Source organism: Ursus arctos, unplaced genomic scaffold (assembly GCF_023065955.2).
Source record: "Ursus arctos isolate Adak ecotype North America unplaced genomic scaffold, UrsArc2.0 scaffold_3, whole genome shotgun sequence".
NCBI classification, from domain to species: Eukaryota; Metazoa; Chordata; class Mammalia; order Carnivora; family Ursidae; genus Ursus; species Ursus arctos.
In genome coordinates, this window is record NW_026622985.1 from 77,777,340 (window position 1) to 77,799,499 (window position 22,160).

The 22,160-nt window shown below is 38.8% G+C and overlaps 1 protein-coding gene across 2 annotated transcripts in view; it reads right to left on the reverse strand.

The window, feature by feature from the left end:
* Window positions 1-16,216: 16,216 nt before the first annotated feature.
* GRM8 (glutamate metabotropic receptor 8) overlaps window positions 16,217-22,160 on the reverse strand; it is a 713,246-nt gene continuing 707,302 nt past the window's right edge. For both annotated transcript variants that reach the window (XM_044389552.3, XM_044389555.3), the window contains one exon: window positions 16,217-16,701. In XM_044389552.3, coding sequence (XP_044245487.1) covers window positions 16,652-16,701 — 50 coding nt within the window. In that variant the 3' untranslated portion in view covers window positions 16,217-16,651. The remainder of the gene's footprint in view (window positions 16,702-22,160) is intronic.

The following is a 22,160-nucleotide window of genomic DNA, read 5'->3' on the forward strand; positions in this document are numbered from 1 at the left end:
AAAAAGACTATCAGGGAAGCTACTGGTATTTGCTGAATGATTTTCACTTACTATTCTACTTATAAAATGAACTCCCTTACTCGGTCTACTGTCCTACTCCCGTGTTCATTTGAGGGAAGGGCTGGACAGAAACTCGGAAGATCTGCTGACCTTCCATTCCTAGTGGGCAAGTGGCTCCCGCTTTTTCCAAAGTGAATCCATACAATGACCAGGAAAGGAGAGAGACAGTGAGACAGTATAATAAGTACCGTAAGCTTGAGGTAAATAGGGATTTAAGGCTGTTATTACCTACTTAGGTTTGCTTGAGTCTGCCTGTGAGCAGGGTGTTGGCCTACAAAGTAGAGGACGGAACTGTAAGAGCAGCAGGAAGAGGGGGGGGGGGAGGCTCTGCCCCGATGAGGATCCGGCAGAACCCTGCAGCACAGAGAAGCGGTTCATCACAGAAGCTTCTGTCCCAGAAGCACCTTCGGCCCGGGATGCAGGATGCCTTTTCCCCTCTAATGGACCTTGAAGCCAGGAGCCTTCGTTCTGTGCCTGAATACACTAGTTGGCTTCTGTGTGTTGCCGTGTCGCTTCCCTACTATGGGGCTTATTCTTGCTAACATTAGTTTATCGCCGCACCTCAGCTGTGGCTCTCCCTCTGGGACCTCCGGCTACGTGATGATGTTCTGTGCCTGCCCTGTCTGGTATCGCAGCCACTGGCCACACGTGGCTGCTGAGCACTTGAAATGTGGCTAGTGCGGCTGAGGACCTGAATTTTTAATTTTAATTAATTTAAAATTGAATAGCCACCTGTGGCTATGGCTTGGAAGTAGCATTGGCTTGGCAATGTCACAAGTTACAGTACTTTGAGCGATTTACTAGGGCGGGGTGAACTTCGCTTTCCTCTCCAGTGCAAGACTGGTGAGAGGTGCTTGCTGCCTATGAAAATTGCCATCCTGAGTACGTAAGAGGTGCCCACCTCTAGGGGGAGCCCGAGACCTTCTCTGAATACCTCTCCCTTCCCACTGCAGAAGAAACCCGTTCCTAGTCTGACCCTTCCTACCCAGTGAAATGAAGTGTTACTCAGGGTTGAGAGTATAGATTAAAGCAGTGGCCCGCGAATGTGGAACACAAGGGTAATGTTTGTAAATACCCACAGAACTTGAATGGTAGGGAGGCAATAGATGCCTGATGCCCGAAAGGAAGAACACTTGCTAGCTAGACCTCACAATCCGCCTGAGTGCACTCACTCTTTTCTTCCTTCTAATCTCTATCCTAGGACAAGATTAAGGTATTTAGAAGCCCTACACTCTTAAAGATTATGGTGTTTCATTCATGTATCGTTATAAGTGCAAACAACATGAGAGAGTAAAATAAATGTAAAGAAAATCAACAGTTTTTTCAAAAAGGCTGTTGCACTAAGCACGATGGTGAGTCTGCCATTTGGGTTATCAGGGACTTCCCTGTCTCCATCCCAAGCACTTTTTTGTTAATCCAGCAGCTATCACTGTGTTTTGGAAAGACTTCGTGGTCTTTGGGGCAGGCAGCCCAAACCAGTAGCCCTCTCACGGTAGTGAGTGCTTTCTCTTACTCTCCTATTCCTGATCCGCTAACTTCGGATCTGCCTCTTCCTCCATTCGGAATTAAAAACCAAAGACGTGGGACAGACTTGAGCAGCACAGCAGAATCAGCTGGAGGGCTTGTTAAATAAACTACAGACCAAACGGCCCCATTCCAGAATATGAGACTTGGTAAGTTTGGGTGAGGTCTGAGAATTTGCATTTCTAGTAGGTTTCCAGAAGATTCTTATGATGCTAGTCTGAGGACTGTACTTTGAGAACAACTGCTTTAGGTCTTGCTTTGGAATTTAGGGTCCAAAGTCCAGCTCGTAAGGCTAAGTTATCTTCGCTCCTTTGCCTGCTGTGTAGTGTGTGTGTGTGTGTGTGTGTGTGTGTGTGTGTGTGTGTGTGTGTTCCCAGGGAACTCTTAGAGGAGCAGTTGTGGCTGAGGGCGAGAGCCAGCATTTCTGAGTCTCCTAACCAAATGCAGCCTTTAACATAATCTTTGAATAGCCTTTAACATAATCCAAAACCCCAAGATCAGGACCCAAACAAATATTGCTTCTATTTTCTTTTCTCCCTTCTTCCTATGTTGACATTTTTTATAAACTCTACTCTCCCTTGGTGAGCCTATGACTTTTCATTTCCTGAGCCATATTTTAGACTCAGAATATTGTCTAAGACAGAAGCAAGTCAACCACTCCTGTTTTACTGTGCCCGTAAGAGAAAAGAAAACAGAACTGTCCCCCCCATGACATCGCCGTTTTTTCCACACTTGTTGGGAGAGCTGGACCCTGAAATGGTGATTGCCGGGCCGATGACAGGTCTCCACAACCAAACTTCCTTCCATGGTGTGGAGGAGTTGAGGCTGAACTGGAGGTCTTAAGAGGTTGTGGAGAAGGATATGAGGTTGCCTAAGACGGTTTTCTAAACAGAGAAAGAATTAACTTTGAGAACTTCCGGCTCCGGTAGAGCTCATTTGGAAGTGGGCCGCTCACCAGTCCCCTGCTCATCAGCTCTGATTCAGTGGGTCTCATTTCATAGATGAGGACCTGTCATTTATTTAGTATCACACATCCTGGCATGGCTGAGTTTGCAGTACAGTTGCCTGACATAACCTGTGTTGTTTCTACATTGGCTGCTTCTGTTTTAATTAGGTGACATTAATGATACCTCCCCAGAAGAGAAAATTCCACCTTCATCCTCTCACTTGAACATGACAGCATCGCTGGTGGCTGACACTGCAAGGGAGAAAGAACGTTAGCTTTCTGACCCTATCACACATTCAAAAGCTGCAGGGACAGGAAGAGTGTGTTATGCTTACCTCTTGTGTGAGAGCACTTTTGTAAATAGTCCACATATCTCAGGGCTCCAAACACACACTTTAGAAAAGTCCAGATGTTCACAGACACTCTGCAATCAATTTAACCTTGGATAATTGCACTCTTGCTACCCAAGGGCAGCTTCAACAGGATGTGATATATTTTGGTTTTGGTTGCTCTAAGTACCAATAGCCCAAGAAGTGCTGTTATAATAACCCACTTTATCCCAGCTAGTGGCTGATCTCCAAGGAGCTCAACGCGTTTTATTAGTTTCTTATTAGTTATCAAAATTGAGGTCTTCCGAAGGAAATAGAAAGTCTTATTACTTCCATTTTACAGGTAAAGCAGTCAAGGCCCAAAGGCTAAATGATTGTTTTGTGGTCTCACAGAATCCGGAGCCCTTGTGTTTCTGGGGTCAGGGGTCTAAGATCTAGAAATAAAAACAAAAGCAGAATCCTGCTATATGAAATATATGTCTTGTCATCTCCCACCCTAAAAGAGAATGGAACTTTCTTTCTGGCAAATTCATCATGACTTCTACTTGACTCGTGGAATAACAAAACATTTTTCTTTCTCCCTCATTTTATGCTGTTTTTTTTTTTTTAAAGTAGATGTAGGCATGAGATATTAAATATCAACTTAGAAGAAGTTTAACTTATATTTTTCTTTTGTATAAAATAATCAGCTATATTCAGAAAAATCTCCCCAGATTTGGAACTTTGTAAAGGCATAGATGGTACTTAAAAATTCTGCTGTGCCGTGCATTTCGTCTTTATGCTGTGCTGTCTTTATGACTAGTGTGGTTGTGTACAAATACCAATAGTCCATAGAGGAAGAGGAAGCTGTAGGTTAGGTACCTCCTATTTATTTCCAGGGTTCCTCATGCTTACTTCTAACATAATGCCCATCCCACCGCTCTGGAGTTAACTATTCGCTTGTCTGAGTCTCTGAAAGGCAGAAGCTTTCCCTTTATCATTGTACCCAAATATACAGAAGAGAGCCTTGTACTTATTGGGCATGTGTGCCTCTGATTTATTCCATTTGCCTCGCTGGAAGCACTTTCTATCTGTATACACTCTGTTCTGTGGCGTGTAGACCAACCCACACAGAAGCTATCGAGAAGCTGCCTTGGGTTCAGCCAGTAGGCGGCACCCACAGGGGATTTAGGGCAGGTGGAGAGTGGGATTAGGGTAGGCTCCCTCTTTCCTGGGTTGCCATGGTTAGTGCTCTCCATCTACTAAAAGTCACATGACAGCGTTCAAAAACATTTCATGATGCTTTGTTCAGAAATGACGGATGGACTTAAAAAAAAATGAAAAGAGAAGAAAAGAAAACAAAACAGAAAACAGCAAATCATTTGAAGGTGACTCTTTCCAGAAACCTGAAATTTAAACTAGGCTGAGTGTCAGAAAGCTATTTAAGGTAATTGATATGGTTTGCTGTTAAAATACAAACCAATGAGACCTTCTGATAGGTTCTAATGTACTCACATTTGCATTTTTACAGAGTTGATTTTTATTCACTCGTGAATGATACGCATGTATACCTGAAAGAGACCCACTTCAGGCTGATATGTGATTAAGTGTTTAATTGTTCTTCAGAAACACCTTCTGATCTTCCGTACTCACCATGCCCGTCACTGTGGTCAGAATCACTTGGTAGAAAAGAGGGGACTTCTCTGAGGTCTCCGATGATTTGGCTCCAGATTTAGAAATGGCAAATTTTAATCCTCCTTTTATCTTCTCGATGTCACACCGATAACAGCATGAGGAGTCTCAGAAGGCACACCCAAATCAGAGATTCTTAGAGCTGAAATATTTCTCCTCTTTGAAACCTCATAGGATTTTTGAGCATTTCCTCTAACACCTGTCACCAGTGAGGACACAGATGTCTTTCTTCCTCTGTGCTCTTTGTAGGCTTTGGCAGGGTGATCGGCGCTTTATACTCAACTCCCAATGGCTGGAGTAATCTAAGGGGTCATCCAGTCACTCTTTATGATATAAACCAAGAAACTTCTGTACATAATTTCTTAGGGATGGTCATATAGCTTCCATCTGAAACTTTGTTACATGCAGCAAAGCAGTTTAAATCTGCCTTGGTAACTTAACCAGATTCACTCCTTTTTCTAAGGACAGTCTGTGCATCTGACGTCAGTCTTCTTGCTTTTTACTTACAAGTCTGCTCTTCTAACTTAACATACTTGGTAATTTTTTTTTTCTTTTTCAAAATTCCCTATAGTATAATGATTTCAGTTCATGTTCAGCTAATTATACTTGTGTGTCACTATCTCTTTATACGGCCCCAGATATAAATCTATAGATTTGGTCTGATTACTATAGGATGTGAAACTTTTCCTCTCATGTTCTGAACATCATGCTGATTTTAATGCTGAATGAGATCCCATTGCCTCCAAAGACTGAGTTAGGCATTATCATCACCCAAATGGAAAAGTAACTGTTGGTGTTTTTGAGAAAAGAAAGACAGTGTTACGCTGAACCACACATCATTATCTAACTGTTCAACTAGAAAAGAGGTCCGTCCTCAACAGGATTTACTGAGGTCTGAGTTCTCAATAGAGAGAGTTTCTGTTGTCTAAATAACTTTTATCCTGTGTCACAGAGAGGCAAGGTGCTGGAAAAAACACAGCATGAGTACATACGGGTTTTTTTTATTTGTGCAAAAATGCGTTCCATATACCATTGAAAAAAAGTTTGGTAACATGAGGCAATAATGTGGACAAAGAAGAGAGAGGATATGTTAAATCTAGATTTGCACACAGGTCAACATTTTTATAATTTTTAAAGAATAATTTGTAATTCCCATAAAGCGGACTCACTATATATCACTGTTATAGCCAATAGTTAGAATTGAACAGATTTGGCATGCCATATTTACTCCCTCGGAACCCACAACATGATAAACTATATTTAATTTTTACTGCTTACTTGGGATACAAGACCAAACTATTGGTGGGAGGAGGACCCCTATTATTCATTCGAGTGTTTAAATGTAATTCTACTGATTGGGAGTGGGAGGGAGTATAGAGTAAAGTTAGGTGAAAGTTTTCTCTAACTTGGAACTGAGAAGTAGATGTTCCTAGAATTTATTAAATAGAGAAAAGTAAATCACTACTGTATGGTAAAGACTTTTCGTTTAGGTCAAGGAAGAAGCCAAGATAGAGTCTTCACATCACGTAAGAACCATAAATGGTCATGGCCATTAAAGAACTCTACTATAATTCCAGTCAGTTAAAACTTTCGTACTTATAAGTGATCATAGTAGTACAAAGACCTTACAGAAGTTGGGCTAAAAAATAGTAAAATTTGACAATGAAAACTATACTTAAAATGCATTGTGTATCATGGGCCATTTATAGGATAGAGTTCCTCCAATTCACCCAGTCCAATGGTTCTCAAACTTACTGAGCACCAGATGCTCAGACGTATGCATTAAAAATGCAGATTCTCAAACCCCACACCCTGAAATTGTAATGCGGTAGGTCTCAAGCAGGACCTCATAACCGACATTTTAAACGGCCTCCCTGTTGACCCTGACGCTGTGGTGTTCTGCCCATTCTTGGAGAAACACCAGGTTAAAACCATCCATAAAATGTTTTCATTTTAATGGGTTTCTGAAATATTGCTGCCGTACTTTCCCCTCAAAGGAGACTTCTGGAGTTAGTGGGTACTAATCAAAGAAGAGACATGAGGCAGATTTAAGGATTTTTAAAAACTTTTGAGCTAATTTTAGACTTACAGATTTATTGATTATTTTTAAAGGCCTAGTTCTGAAATGGTCCTTTGCTGGTACTCAGCATGGTGAAATGATCAGGTGTGTGTGTGGTAGAAACATGGGACCTGAGCTCCTTGCTGCTTCTCACCTATACTGTAAAGTGACACACGTGCATATAGTTATATAGGCTTTCTATATCTTCATTTAGAAAAGCCTCACCATTTATTGATACCGGGTGTACACTCTACTTTTCCTCATATTTTTAGACTTCAATATATGATGCGAGCCAGCTTCGTTGGTTGAGGAACGATACTATACTCCAACTATACCATACTTAAATTCAGCCTTAAATATCATAACAATTTTAGAACATACTCTGAATATTTACTGCTAAATTTTTCATTAAAAAAAGTATGTGTAGTCTCTGCAATAGTCAATGGATTTTATCCAGCCATTAAAAGTTAAAAAAAATTTTTTTTCCAGCTTGTAGGAATGCTAGTGACCTGTGCTCAGTCTCTAAACAAAATACCTCCACTAAGTATTTCAGTTACACACTATGGTTGAATTTTGTCATTCTTGCATGTTCCAAGTGATTTTAAATATTTATTTAGCTTAATTCAGCATGAGTCATTTCCTCCTTGATTTTAGTGGTAACCTCAGAACATAGAATGATTGAAAGAAGGCATCATTATTATGTATTAATGGTGAAAATTAAGTTAAAATATATTGTAACAAACTTGCGAATTTCTAAAGCTGACAGCAATAAGGAATATACCAAGAAGACATTTTCTCTTTATTATTCATATTAAATATGCCACTTTTATATTCTGTAGGCAGAATGAGACCCAAAAATATGGTAATTATATTTGAATACTATGCAGTCAATATACTTAGAAATTAAATATGTCACGCAGCCAAATTCTTGTCTTACTGGTTACTAGTTTAAAAAAAAAAGAAAACTCCTCAATGGGGCACAGCTGTTGCTGTTAGTTAAAAATCCCTACTGTGTAAATTGGTATTTAGGTACACTCTGAAAAGTGAGGTTTTTGCGACAATAGGCTATTATAGCTTCTTCATAATGGTTAAGGCCTATCACATAAACCCTTCTGTGTTCTGGTTCACTGACCTACTCCATAAAGCCATTATAGACTATTGTGCCAGACCAGCAGCCCCAGGGATCCAGTAAAGACCTATTTCACATCTCAGATCCCTGCTGATAGAAGACACATGTTCTCAAAACCCAGCTACAATGCATAAATAGGTATAGGGAGTTTTGAATTTGAAACTTCCATTTTACATAACTCAAACTGGGTCTCGTTTTTGCTTCTGAAAAATCCTCACACGTGTTGGAAAGAGAGAAAGTAGTGTGAGGGGATAGGTGGGGGAGGACTGGATAGACTGAGACTGTTACAACTTGAAAACACCTAGAAAACCTTTTCCCCAAAATGATGACTGAATCCAGTATAACACTGGCAAAGGTAATTGTCAGCTTAGAATGCAAACGTCCTCCCTCTCCTTCTGACCAGGAAGATTTGGACCAGCCGGAGGGAAGCAGCAAGGTCTTTATCTTTTTGCTTTGTCATCAGTTTCCACTCTAATAGACTTCAAGAACATAGACACCTTCTGCTAACAGTACTAAGGCTGTGGGCCCAGGACATAGCTATTAGGTAACAACTGTGTTGGAGACAGAATGATGAGAGCCGACTGGGTGTGGTCTGAGAGGAGGTATTAAATCCCACTGTGGATTGTAAGGTTCTATTCTTGGCTCAATTACTGGTGGATGATTTGACACTGAACTTTTAACAATCGTCAGCCCTGATCTTTCCAGCTGGAAGACATTATGACAATGTCTGCATGCTATGAAGGAGATCACGCAGCAGTTACCTAAGAAACTACTTCTGCATGAAAGAAACAATCACGGCTTGCCGTCCTGAGGGTATAATAAGAACATATTTGCAAATGATTTGAATGAACTTCTGAATAAGATTACTTTAAATATAGCAAACCGTAAAACTAGGTTGACGTCTGAACTTAACCCTGGGTCATAAATAAGTCCCTCAAGCAGTCTTGTCATTTCTTTTTTTCTGATTTCTTTCATAGTGTTTGAAAATTTTTAAATGAGATCAATCATGAACCATGAGGAAAGAGGCCTACGCCTACATTCCATAGCTGGTCTTCTGATGTGCATGGATAACTTGAGGAAGTGCACATTAGAAGCAACTCAATAAAAATGAGAAGTTGTAATCAAAGAAAAAATGTTGTCATTAACTTGAATTTATCCCAAGAATATCCCTCCCTCTAAATATATTTCCCAAAGCCAAGAAGGTTGAATAGCTCTCCTAGAACAGGTGGTCATGCGCAGCATACTGATATCAGAAATCAAATTGGAGGATTCCAGGAACTTCTTTCATAGACTTGGGCCTGATTTTCCCAGCTGCCCCCTACAGTTGTGTCCTCTCAGCCAACACATTCGGTGTGATCCCGCAGCTCCGTGCAAGCTCCACACCTCCATGCTCGGTGATCTCCAGCAAGTGAGCTAATCAACCTTTGTCTCCATTTTGTCATCTTCAAACAGGAGCAATAATAATAGCCATTCCACATGGCTGTTGCAGGATTTACTGCCAGATAGCACTTAGCAAGCTGTTGGACATAGAACAGGAGCCTCGTAATCTTACCTGTTATAATAACAACAATTATAATTGTCATTATGAGGCATCTTATCATCCCTCCCAGCTAGTAAGGTTTTGCATCTCTACACAAGAATATATGACCTTCCACACTGTTCTTACTGAAAGAATGAATGAATGAATGAATGAATGAATGAATGAAAGAAAATAGAAAGCAATCCCTTAAGAGATATGGAGCTTGTATACTATAAGACAACATAACTAAGGTTGCCTCCTGCAGCCCCTCCTGTTTATAATTTCAGACACTCTCCCCTTATTTCCCTCCTCTATGCTCCAGACAGATAGTTATGCTTCTTGAGAAGGTGGTTGACCTTCCTGGACAAAGAAAGAGTCTTGATTGGGATAAAAGATTGGGTGTAAAGGATAATTTTCCTGTGGTAGATTCTGAGGAGCACCATTCACTTTTAAATAACCCGAAGCCAAGAAAATAGAAAGTTAGAGGTTTTGAAGGAAACAGTATCAAAAACAACTGAAACACTAATCAAACAAATTTGAAAATAACCACAAAAGACCTGGGATATAAAAGTGCTATAGAGATAAGCTAGGAGAAGAAAAAACTCAGCTCCAGATTTAGCCTGGGAGGAGGAGTTGAGACAAGAGAGTTTGGTGACATCAGGAGAGGATCTGAGACCCTGCTGAAAATATCTCCAAGGGAACAAATGCTCATTCTCATAGTAGTTCTTGTCTTCAAATTTATCCCGGGATTTCGGAGTTATTCTAATTAATGACTCATGCATCTTTAAACATGCAAATTGAGAGGAGTCTGAGTGGGAAGAGCTGTTGGACATTCATTCTTTGGCATGAATGATATTTCCTTCAACTCCTTCTCAGTCTCCCCCATCTCAGTAAATAGCAGCACCACCCTTCCAGTACTCAGGTCAGAAGCCCTGGAATGACGTTTCTCTCACGGTGTACGTCTGATTCATCAGCAAATTCATAAGCTGTCAAAATCCACATAGAGTTTAAGCACCGTTCGCTACCTCTACTACTCTGCTCCACCCAGTCCGTGAGCACCTCTACCCTGGATCATCCAAGAGTTTCCTAACTGGTGTCTATGCTTCTGCCATTGACTCGATTAAAATTAGGACCAAGTATGTCCCTCCTTTGCGCAAAACTCCATTATGCTCTCCTTTCACTCAGTGTAAAAGTTAAGAGTTTTTTTCAGTGACCTGCAAAGCCCTGCAAGATCTTGCAGTGCACCCCACCCTACATCCTTCACCTTGCCCTAGCCTAGCCATGCTCCTGCCTCAGGATCTGTCTCCTTGTTCCCTCTGCCCAGAATTCTCTTCCCCAGGACACCTACATACGTCCATCCCTCCCTTTCGTCAAGCCTTTCGTCAGTGTCACCATCCCTAGCCCCTCGCCCTAAACTTCAGCCCACACTCTACAAAAGCTACTTCCTGACCTATTTCCTATCCACTTTCTTGGATTTAATTGGTTTCTCAACATTTATTACTATCTAACTCATCCTATCTGTATATATTTACCTTATATTTATATTGTTTACTACTTCTCTCTCCCACAGAAATACAAATGCCATAAGCATCAGAGTTGGGGTGTGTTTTTTTTGTTGTTGTTTTCTGAGTTTTGGGGTTTTCGTTGTTGTTGTTCACTGTTCTGTTCTCAGCCCCTACAGCGTCTTCTACACAGCAGGTCCTCCATAAATAGTTTCTAAGTAAAATGAATGACTAAATGATCTTAATGATATGGTTATTCCTTAAAATCCAGCTGCAGTAGGCCCCCCCTAGAGGCCATCAATATGCCTCTCTGATATCTGTGTTTGGGAGGTGGGGAAAACTTTGACATAGAAAAGTAATTTGGGATTGAGGCATTGGAGCACAGGAAAACATTAGTGAGTCCAAAAATGGAAAATGAGAAAAGTGGATCTCTGAGTACCTAGAATGTATACTGAGGGTATTGTTCAGCTGGGTGACATTTTCAAGAGGTATAAAGAAGTTCAAGAACATTACAAGGAAAAAACCCACAAAAAAACCAGAAAAATCCATAAACCACATTTCATCTAATAATTTTGCCTCCTACAGCCTGCCTCTTCTTCCTTCTTCCAGGAAATGAGTAAAGATCCGTAAAAGGGACCACTGAGCTCTGATGCTTTTAGTACTGCTTTCAGAAGATGGGTTCCATATGGAGAGAGTGCTATGGCCCTACACCCGCTGTTAATCCTCTCTCCGAGCCCAGAGTGCCAGAGAGAAGTGAGCACTAGATTGGGATTCTTAAATTCTAGGCTGTTTGTGAAAAGCAGAGCTCTGTTCATCACACTTGTCCTCTCTGTACTCCCACCCTGTCACTGAGAAGACTTCATTCTTGCTTCTCCTGCCTGGAAGATGCCCATGGATCCTCAGGAGGCCAGGTTTATTAGCCAGTAACAGATAGGAGGTAGGCATGGAGATATGGTAAATCATCCTTGATTTGTTGTCTTCAGAAAGACTCTCGCAAAGCACATTTCCTCTTTTAGGGTAATATACTACAGAAAGGGAGAAAAAATACGGGCTAGAGATGACAGTGCCGAGGGGGCAAAAGGAAGAAGTCACAATCACAGATTATTCATGGAACTGTCAGATAGGGAGCTGTGAGCTGAAGGCAGCCACACACTTATTCACATTTATCCTCCATATCATTTTATTCAATCCAGCCTCTGAATTACTTGGTCTCCAGAGTAAAGAGTAACGATAGGAGAGAATAATTAAAACACAGCCTCATCCTGGAGCCCTTCCATTACTATTAATTTAGATTATCTTAATACAATTTTAGGTGGGTGTGTGTATGTGTGTGTGTGTGTGTGTGTGTGTGTGTGTGTGTGATCTTTGTAATTCAAATACCGGTAACGTAATGCTTGAAACTCGGGGAAGTAAAACAATGAAATATCACTCATCAGAAAAATAATCCCAAACTTGGAAATAGGCGAAGGATGTTAATTCTTTCAGTGTAGCACTGAATTTCTATCAGTGTGGTTACTTCATAGCTCTGAGTTACAGGTGTTAATTTGTTGATTTTTATTGTGTAGATTCAAATAGTGTCTGTCCAATGAAATAGAAAACCTAAATGTTTATAGTTTATTGTACTATAAGACACTAGTTTTATATCTAGCCCTGTGACCTATCCATATATGAGTGCGTGGGTATATGTATGTATTCATATGGATAGTCCAAATGCTCTTTGGACTAATCTTAACGTCTTACTGGTTCCCTCATTAGTTAAGGAGTCGAATAAATCCTTGACTTTTTTGCTTCACCTCTGTATGAGAATTATATTTTTAAGTTTTGAAATTATACTTTAATACTCTAAGACTCTTCATTAGCTCTCAAACACCATTCTATGTTCTAGTGAACTTACCTAATGAGACTTAGTTTATTGGTAAATAATTTTACGCTTACATCAAAAACTGATATATTACATTTGTTATTTGTCTTTCCTGTTTTTTTTTTTATAACCACATCACCCTTTTCTCTCATCCAAGTCATAACATAGTCAATTCCTATTTTTTCATAGGTCCCAGTCCATACTTGGCCATGATGACTCTGTATCAAGTTATTTGTCAAAGTTAGCTCTGCCTAAGTAGGCAAGTAGAAGAAAAATATTCTGTAGATCCATTTTTTTTCTTTATCCTTATCACTCCAGAAGCAGATATGTAAATCAAAATCTGATACAAGACTTTACACTAAGTTCAACAGAGAGAAAAATATTCTGAATGTCCTACTGGGGCGTTAAATTAAATGAGAAATAATGGCAACCAAAGGTAATAACGTCGTTAAAGGTTATGCTGCAACAAGTTTTAAAGAGGAAAGAACTGAAGTAGAATAATCACAGAAAATACATTTTTAAAACAATTATTGTTCTGCTTTTGCTACTGTGCCTTTAATGTGACACTTTCCAACAGTGACAGCAAGTTTCTGAACATTCGCAGACATAATTTCTTCTTAAGGAAATCTTTTCTTCTAGTGATGTTCAAGTTTTTCTTCATTATTCACATCTTCATTAAAGGGAAACCATAATAAAAGCAAACGAAACATTGCTAAAGCTGATTCTATATGATTAGCGTATTCTGCAATTTGGTATTATTTCTCGCTCATCCTCTTACGCAGCTTCATTGTTATTTTTAGCAATTTTCTTCCAGAAGTTGAATGAAAATACTGACATTAAAGGAAATTAAATAAATGAAGTGAGAAAAATTGGTAAGTTTGCATGATAGAGTTTGAAAATGCTGTTTCTCCCACTTGCTGACTGGATATCAGTGTTGATAGAATTTTGAAAACTGTTAGTATTCTTTCTACATTGTGATCAGTAAACAATAGAGAATATAGAGTTAAAAGGGGAAGAAAATATAAATGATACAAATATCTCTTCCTAGTGAGATTTCCTGTAATGTGGTTTTTCATTTCAATTGAAAAAATAAAATCCTGTTCATCTAAGATGCCAGTTATTTTTGGCAAAAAAATTCTTAAAAACTCCAAAAATTAAGTTAGCCATTTGGTTAAATGTTCATAATGGTCTCTTTCAGGTTTAAATTTATGAGTGGTTGTTCTTAGGAAGAAAATTAGTTTGTGACAGATCAACCATTGATTTAGACACCTTTAAATATTAAGTAGTATAAGCTAATTTTTTTTTTAATTGAGGTCAGATTTGGCCCAAGGTCACACGAATATATTGCTCACTGTCTACTAGTGACATTTGCTGAATATTACCTTGGGCTACATTTTTAGCATTCCCTCTGGCACGGTGAGATTAGATGGGATGTTTCTTGGCCAGAATAAAACACAAGGTCGATTCTGAAGAATATAATACTATATTTTTTTTCCATGCAACTTTGCGTTTGCTTATCTATAGTACACAGGCAGTTCATTTTAAAGCCTAGGGCTTATGAACCACTACTAGCACATGCTAAATCCTTCACCTTACAGGATGCCTCCCTACATTGTCCCAGCCTATATGACTACCTCCTGAGCCCTCAGCAAAATCCCTGAGAAAAAAAAAACACAGCGGAGGTCAGACTTCTCCAGCCCGACCGTAATAGGTTGTGGGAGTTAACCTCCCACTGCCTGGGGCGGGTGATCATTTCATCAAGAAGAAAGTTCTCCCCGGAGATAGTGTGAGAAAGGATGATTGCGATATGCAAAGCTACAAAAACTATTATTCAACTCTGTTGTGAGTTAAGTAAAACTGTGTAGAACACCAAACAAGTATCGATTATTTATAAAAGTACTTAGAAAAAAAACAACCCATTGGTAAGTTTGTAATAGGAAGAACAGTTTTGAAATGTCATGAATTATGTTTATTTTTCTTCCTAAAGCCTTTAAAAAATAATAACCCACCTTTGGCCTGAGAGCCGGCTCTGCTCTCATAATCACCCTGTTGCATCCACTTACCCTGATTAGAGTCAATGAGTAAATGAAAACATACTTGAATTTTGTTCTTTGAATGAAATGCAAGGCTTGTTTAAAATTCAAGCATTTTTCTCAACCAAACATATGGATACTTACTAATTGAAATTAAGTAAAAAAAAAGTTTTAAAAGCCATTAATAATCTCCAATACAAAGAAGACTGTCAACTTAAAAATTAAAGTACAATTGCAATTACTTTTCTTGGTATGGCTATTGATTCTCAGATACATGGCACAATACAATGTACTAAATGTGCAGATAGAAGTTTATTTTGTTTTAAACTATGTTTTATCTAGAAAGGCACACCTAGAGGTGGGTTTAGAATCCTGATTACAGGATCGTATTTCTCAGAAACTCAGATTATCTGAAATTTTGAAAATAATGCCTTCACTCCTTGATGTAAATATTGTCAAATACTAGTAGGAGAAACTCAACAAAAGGCCAGTGAGTACACATTTCCTTCTATATGCAGCTTTCTGTCTCTGTAGGTATCTAGGAAATGTTGCTACAGGTGAAGGAGCCTGAGCTGTGCTCTTTCAACTTTCTATTAAATAAGGTGACTGTCAATATCTGGGTTGAAGCTACAGAGCATAGATAGTTCTTTATATCTATAAGGAGTGCAATGAGCCATCCAAGCTAACTCAGCAGAGAGAACATTTACTAACAAAATGATTGTAGAGACGCCTTGGCTTGATGGATGTCTGGGATCGGGTAGACTTGAGGAGCCCCTGATGAAGATGGTAACAGATTTGAAAGCCTTTAACAGGCTCCTTTTATCCGTCCTAGCAGGGTTTATTAGCGTGACCAGGCTTCCTGTTTCCTCTCTTTAATGATACTGTGCTGTGAACCAACGAATGTTTTCATTTGGAAAATAAGAAAGCATTGACATGTTATCTGAACTGTGGTTTCTTTAGCGATGCCAAGGGAATAAATATGCTAATTCTGTGCTTTGAGGAATGTACTGGGTAAGGCCCATTACTTCACTGATTTCAATGGCTACCAGGCCCAGGTAAGAAAAGGTTAACAGCACATACCTTGAAATATTTCACTGTGCAAAAGTTTTGACTTAGAACATGGAGAATTTCAGTGACCCTTCCATATACTTTTGACGGGGATTTTCATATTATATTCTTCATAGTAAAATTTAACTCATCATTTGTTAATTAGGATACGTGAAGCAATGTACCTCAAGCTATTGCTTGATTCTTCATAAAAAAAGCAATTACTATGAAAAGTTGCATCAATTTTGAAATAGTCACAGAATCTTAAACAAACAGTGCATTTTCATAGAGGAATACAAGCCAGCCTTCTTCATACACACACGAATGTAAAAGTCACAGTCCTCGAGGAAATCATATTACCGTGGGCTTTTACATCCGCAGTTACCAGCAGAAGTGCCAACTGGAAAGAGTGTTCCCTGGCTTTAAAACTGGAACGAAACAACTCTCAACATTTGCAAAACATTCCTTTATTATTAGAAATAAATTATTTGTATAAAAAACTGCATGCGTCAACCATTGCATTTATTTTTAGCACAACCCAGGGCTTCGATCCGGTCAGCCGTTACAAGAAACAGATTCATTGTCTTATACGAGTGGAACACGGTGGGACAGGAACGGGAGTTCTCACAATCACAGAAAAATACAAGAATAACATCAGACATGGTTTATTTCAACAGCTTTTTTTTTTTCACAAGCTAACATTAGTTTTCCTTTTGTGATTTTTTTTTTTAACTGCTTATGAGTAAGCAATACTTTAGCTTGACACTCATTGTTGTACTGTATAAAATGGGTTTTGTTTCCCTCTGTTCTTGATACTTTTGGCTCATGGCTACTTTGTGTTCCTTACAAGATTGACTATTGATTTGATTGACTGTAGTCTACAGAGATATCCAGGAGTGAGTTTTGGCGGTGTCATGTTTATCGTTTCAGATCACATACCAGATTTCTTCATATTGTACCATTTCCCTGTTTCAGATTGAATGATTGCTGTAGCTGATATATGTTGTCTTAGTAGAGGAAGCTGTTAAGACAAATTAAGACAAATTAATAGTATATCAAAAGAAATTATTTTGCTAAAATGATTTTAAAATTCAAGTCCTATAATCACTATTTTTATGCTATTCCATTTTTACAACATTAAAACATGTAGTAGGAATTCAGTGATCACAGGAATAATAATGCAGCAGCAGTTTTAATCCGTAAAACCACGAGTCTTGTTCATAGTATATTTAGCAGAAAACTAAAAATGGAAAAGTTCTAATAATAAATTTAGGTGAAATTCAATTTATTTATTTATTTATTTATTTATTTATTAAAGATTTTATTTATTTATTCGACAGAGGTAGAGACAGCCAGCGAGAGAGGGAACACAAGCAGGGGGAGTGGGAGAGGAAGAAGCAGGCTCATAGTGGAGGAGCCTGATGTGGGGCTCGATCCCAGAACGCCGGGATCACGCCCTGAGCCGAAGGCAGACGCTTAACCGCTGTGCCACCCAGGCGCCCCTGAAATTCAATTTAAATGTGTGTTTTGAGTAATAAATGAATACACTATGCAGTCAAATGCTCTACCACTGAGCTATACCAAATGTACCAAAATGAGTACACTATGAAAATGAAAAAAACACATTATCTATCCTACAAAAGACAAAAAATATTTTTTTTACAACCTATGTTAAAGACCTCAGTTCTTTGAGTCTGATTTGAGGATCAGAAACAGGTAAGTAATTATAACTAGTTGTGCTTTGAGAATGAATATTTTCCATTTAAAACAAATAATACTTTTATTTTGCTATTATTTATTTATATTTTTAGAAAGGGGGAGAGAGAAAAGAGAGGGGGCAGAGGGAGAGAGAGAGAATCTTTTTTTTTTCCCCTGGTTTTCTCATATTTTATTTTATTTTTAATGTATTAATTGTTTCAGGGGTACAGGTCTGTGATTCATCAGTCTTATATAATACCCAGTGCTCATTACAACACATACCCCCAGTGTCCATCACCCAGTCACCTCATCCCTCCACCCCACTCCCCTCCAGCAACCCTCAGTTTGTTTCCTCTAAGTGTCTCTTATGGTTTGTCGAGAGAGAGAATCTTAAGCAGATTCCACACCCAGCCCAGAGCCTGATGCGGACTTCAATCTCATGACCCGGAAATCACGACCTGAGCTGAAATCAAGAGTCAGACCCTTAAGCGACTGAGCCACCCAAGCACCCCTTAAAAACAGGTAATACTTTTAGACTCTAGAAGTGAACATAGTAAAATATGAAGTACATAGAGTATTTGTAAAGATCAAAGTAAATGTGTGTGTTGCCAATACATATTTATGCTTGGTTTCAACCAAAGGATACAAATGGAGATGTTTAAAAACAAAGACTCCAAGAAGAAAATAAATATTTAATTGTTCTGGTGCCAACTCACTATAAAGAAAACTTATTATTATAAGATTATTAGAAAGATATGAATAGAGTATTCTAAGTCAAATTTATACTCATGCTTAAATTTTCCGAGAATGTAAACTTAAATCCAAATAATTCCTTTGGTTTTTTTGAAAGATGTGATGGAATAAATCTCTGTTCTAAAATTCAAATGCGATGTCCTATTTTTTAGTGGCATTCTGGCATGCATAATCATAAGAAGAAAAATGTGAACAAATGCTAAACATGTATGTATTTCACTACATAAATCCAATTCAGGATGAAACAGATTTTTAGGTAATTATTTAACTTTTGAGCGTTAAATAAGCAAATTATAAAGCTCCTCCTCTGGAGGCATAGAACTGGCGATCAGACTCATTCCATTTTCGTTCACATCAACATCATAATTGACTGGACAAGTTCTTAACTGAGGCTGAGATCACATAAAGTTCACAATCACAAAAATAAATGCAGAGAGTGTCAGGAAGTGCTAATCATACATGATTTTACTATTTTTGATTTCACTGAATATTATGAGCTTCATGCCAAAAATAGCTGACATATCTGCTTCTCTTCTCTCTGTCGTTCACACTTCTACGTTATTATTGTGGCACACGGAAAGGAAGTAAGTTTTAGTCCTGGTTTTAAAGTACATTCTGTTCCCTATAAAATGAGTTTAAAAAAAAAGATCTGTGAACCAAGTCACTGGGCCTCAGTTTCATCGATAGTCCAAAATCCACAACATTGGGTGGTCATGAGGATGGAGGTGGAGTAGGTTTGTGGGGGAGCAGCTTTGTCTGGCAGAACAAATATGGAATCCGACTTTCCTACTCACCCCTTCCAAAAGGCTAGGTGTCTGTGATGTTCAGTTGGGTGTGAAGTGAAGCACAATGACTTTTATGCTTGTGTACTTTAAAAAAAATTTTTTTTAATTTCTAAATATATAATGCTCTCATATACCTCTCAATTTCCTGTAAGAAAACAAAATCTGTACTTCAACTATCTTTTTGAAGGACTTTCATATAGTCTTTGAAGGAAGATGAAGAAAAATTGTCACAAGAGTTAGAAAAACAATCCTTAAAAATGGTAGCTCAATGTCCTGCCTTATTCAGTACCTTCAACAGTAGTTAAAAATGTAGGAAATATTTATCAAGTTTGTAGATGGATGGAAAGAAAAATTATGGTGGAAATAGAGGAACAAGAGCCAAAAAGACCTTGAGGGGGATGATATTCAGAAGATGTTAATTTAACAGAAGGTGATCTGGATCAGACCATTCAAGGATCATTCCAACTTTGAGACCCTATAGCTAATTAAAGATTCATACTTCATTCTTGGAACGCTTCAAAGTTATCCTCAGGGAAAAAGATGGTAGAATTCTACTGAGAACTCTGACTATCATTTACAAAAGGAAAGTCATCTTAATTTTTCTAATGGTTAGAAAAAGGGATGCAAGGCTATGGACATGGATGATTTAGTCAACGGGAAAACAGTGATGAGGGGCAAACTGTGAAAGGCAGAAGTCTTGCGAGAATCTTCATCCTGGAAGTATTACAGAGCGAAGTAGATCAGAGATGTGCGTGTGAGCTACTAGGGAGTTTTTACAGTGGCGATGAACACACGTATGTGACAATCCGTTTTGGAATACAGCAAGAGTGAATTGCCTTGTGGACACCACACTGTGTTCATAAGCCAGAGAAAGTAGCTTTACCTTCAGCAGGAGCTGTTTTCATGAATTATTCATGAACACTGCTTAAGGAATACCATGTCACAGCATTTGTTAATTGGGTACAGTTGATAAATTCATACACATCAACTGTGTTTCTAACTCCCTTTCCACACACTTTTATGAAACAACACTTGACCTTTTTTTATGTGAAATGTAGTACTCTGCAAATTCAGTAATTAACATGGACTCATTGGTCTCCCTTCCAGCTTCACATTCCTTATCTTTATTCTGTGGAGATTTTGAAGCTTTAAACCCTTAAAAATGTGGCCAGAATTTCTGGCATTAACAAGTAATCTTTAAGATGAACGTTTCTAGGTGTAATGGATTTAGAGAGCTCCATAGCCATGAAGGAAAAGCATTGCATGTACATCATAAATATATTGCTAATTGCTCAGAAAAACAATCCCAACAATGCAATAGCAGCCATAATTACCCAAATCCTTCACATATTAAAAAGAAGAAGGAGGGACGCTAAACAGTAGTTTTTGAATTTTAAGTCTTTTCTATCATATTTTCAAGACAGCAATGACACTTCTACCTTATTTATATGGTGATTTGTAGTGTACAAAACACTTTCTCCCACGTCACTGTAGTGGTAACTTGTCACACGTCTCATAGCAGAAGGTATGAGAACGCAGCAACATGGATGCTGTTCCGGTGGAGTAACCAGCCCTCGATTTACTGAGAACGGACTGCTCCCATCCCCACAGGAGGCATTTTAAATCTGAGGAAGGAAGCACGGGGTGCCTGGGTGGCTCAGTCTGTTGAGTGGTGGACTCTTGATTTCTGCTGGGTCATAATCTTGGGGTCCTGGGATCTAGCCCCACATTGGGCTTCATGCTCAGTGCAAAGTCTGCTTGAGGATTCTCTCTCCCTCTCCCTCTGTCCCTTCCCTCGCTGCAGTTCTCTTTCTCTCTTTCTCCAGAATAATTAAATAAAATTTTGAGGAAAAAAAAAATCTGAGGAGGCACAGTCCTAGGTGCAGACAGCTGAAAGACAAAGGCTTTTCCAGTGTTCACTTCTACTTCTGAAGACATAAGACACACTTCTAGAAGAAAAATATTGCATTTAAGTTATCAGGGTTATTGATACTTGTGGGGCATGTGATTTTAGGAGACTCCTGCCTCAGTGAAAACCACTGGTACGGGTAGTCAAGGTAACAGGGACGCATGGAGTCCACGATACCTGGTGATGCAACTGAACAGAGATGAACCGTGGCTCCTGCAGTGGGATCGAGGGAGGATGTGGGAAGATTTCACGCGCTGTCTCTCCTGAATGTGTCAACTATAATTACTTCATCTGGACCCAATTTTTAAAATCCAAACGTCTTAAAAGATGAATATACTAAAGTTGCCAAAGTACAATTTAACTGTCTTTCAGGTAGTAATTGACTTTATCTTGATTCATCTTCTGAACTTTCTTTTACCTTCCAAAAGTGAGCACCAGACTCCTGCAGCATAGTATAAGCTTACCTTCCATACAGGCACCACATTTATGATCTTTCATTCTTACTTCAGAGAAAATAGGGAAACGCATGCTTGCTATGTAATTTCCACTTCAATATCAACAAGAAATAATAGAAGGAAAACAAAGCATGTGAGACTCGCTTCTATTAAATACGGGATTAGTCTTCATCAGTGCTGGGAATATTCCTCTGCAGGGAACCTTTTTATTTTTCAAAAGGGTAGGAAAATTTATTAATTTTTTTCTTCCACCACTTTCCAGAAATGAGTCTGGGATGACGGGTATTTATTTCAATGTCTGGTTGGTTGTTCCCATTTGCAACCATATTACATAAAGTTTTCTAGATTGTTGCTAAAAACCAAGTCCAACTATAGGCTCTGGTGAGTTGTGGTAAGAAATGCCAACAGCTGGCCAACAGCAGTTTACCGGCGTCCTCCGATGGCTTTTAACTGTCTAGACTGATGCTCTCACGGTAGAAAAACACAGATAAAATTCTGCCCTCAAATGACAAGCATTGAACTCTGACACCTTTGATAATAGTACAGTGCATCTTTTGCTAAAAGACCAAATAGGCCCATTATTACTAAATTGCTTACCTATAATCAGAGATGATTATAACGATTTGTTATCAAAACCTATCTTTATTGTGACTTCTCTCACAGTTTTTCAAGGTTTCATGTTTGCGGAAAGGTGACTGTGGGGAGTGTTTGCGGAATTCTTAAAAGGCTTCTTTATGTACAAGTGACGAAATTTGGTTATTAGTGAGCTGAAGGCAATCTTCCCAGAAAATCTGACCGATAATTCCAGGAAGTATGATAGTGATTGTAGCCAATAAACTTAATTGATCAATACTTATCTTTTAAGGCCATTCCTGTGTAT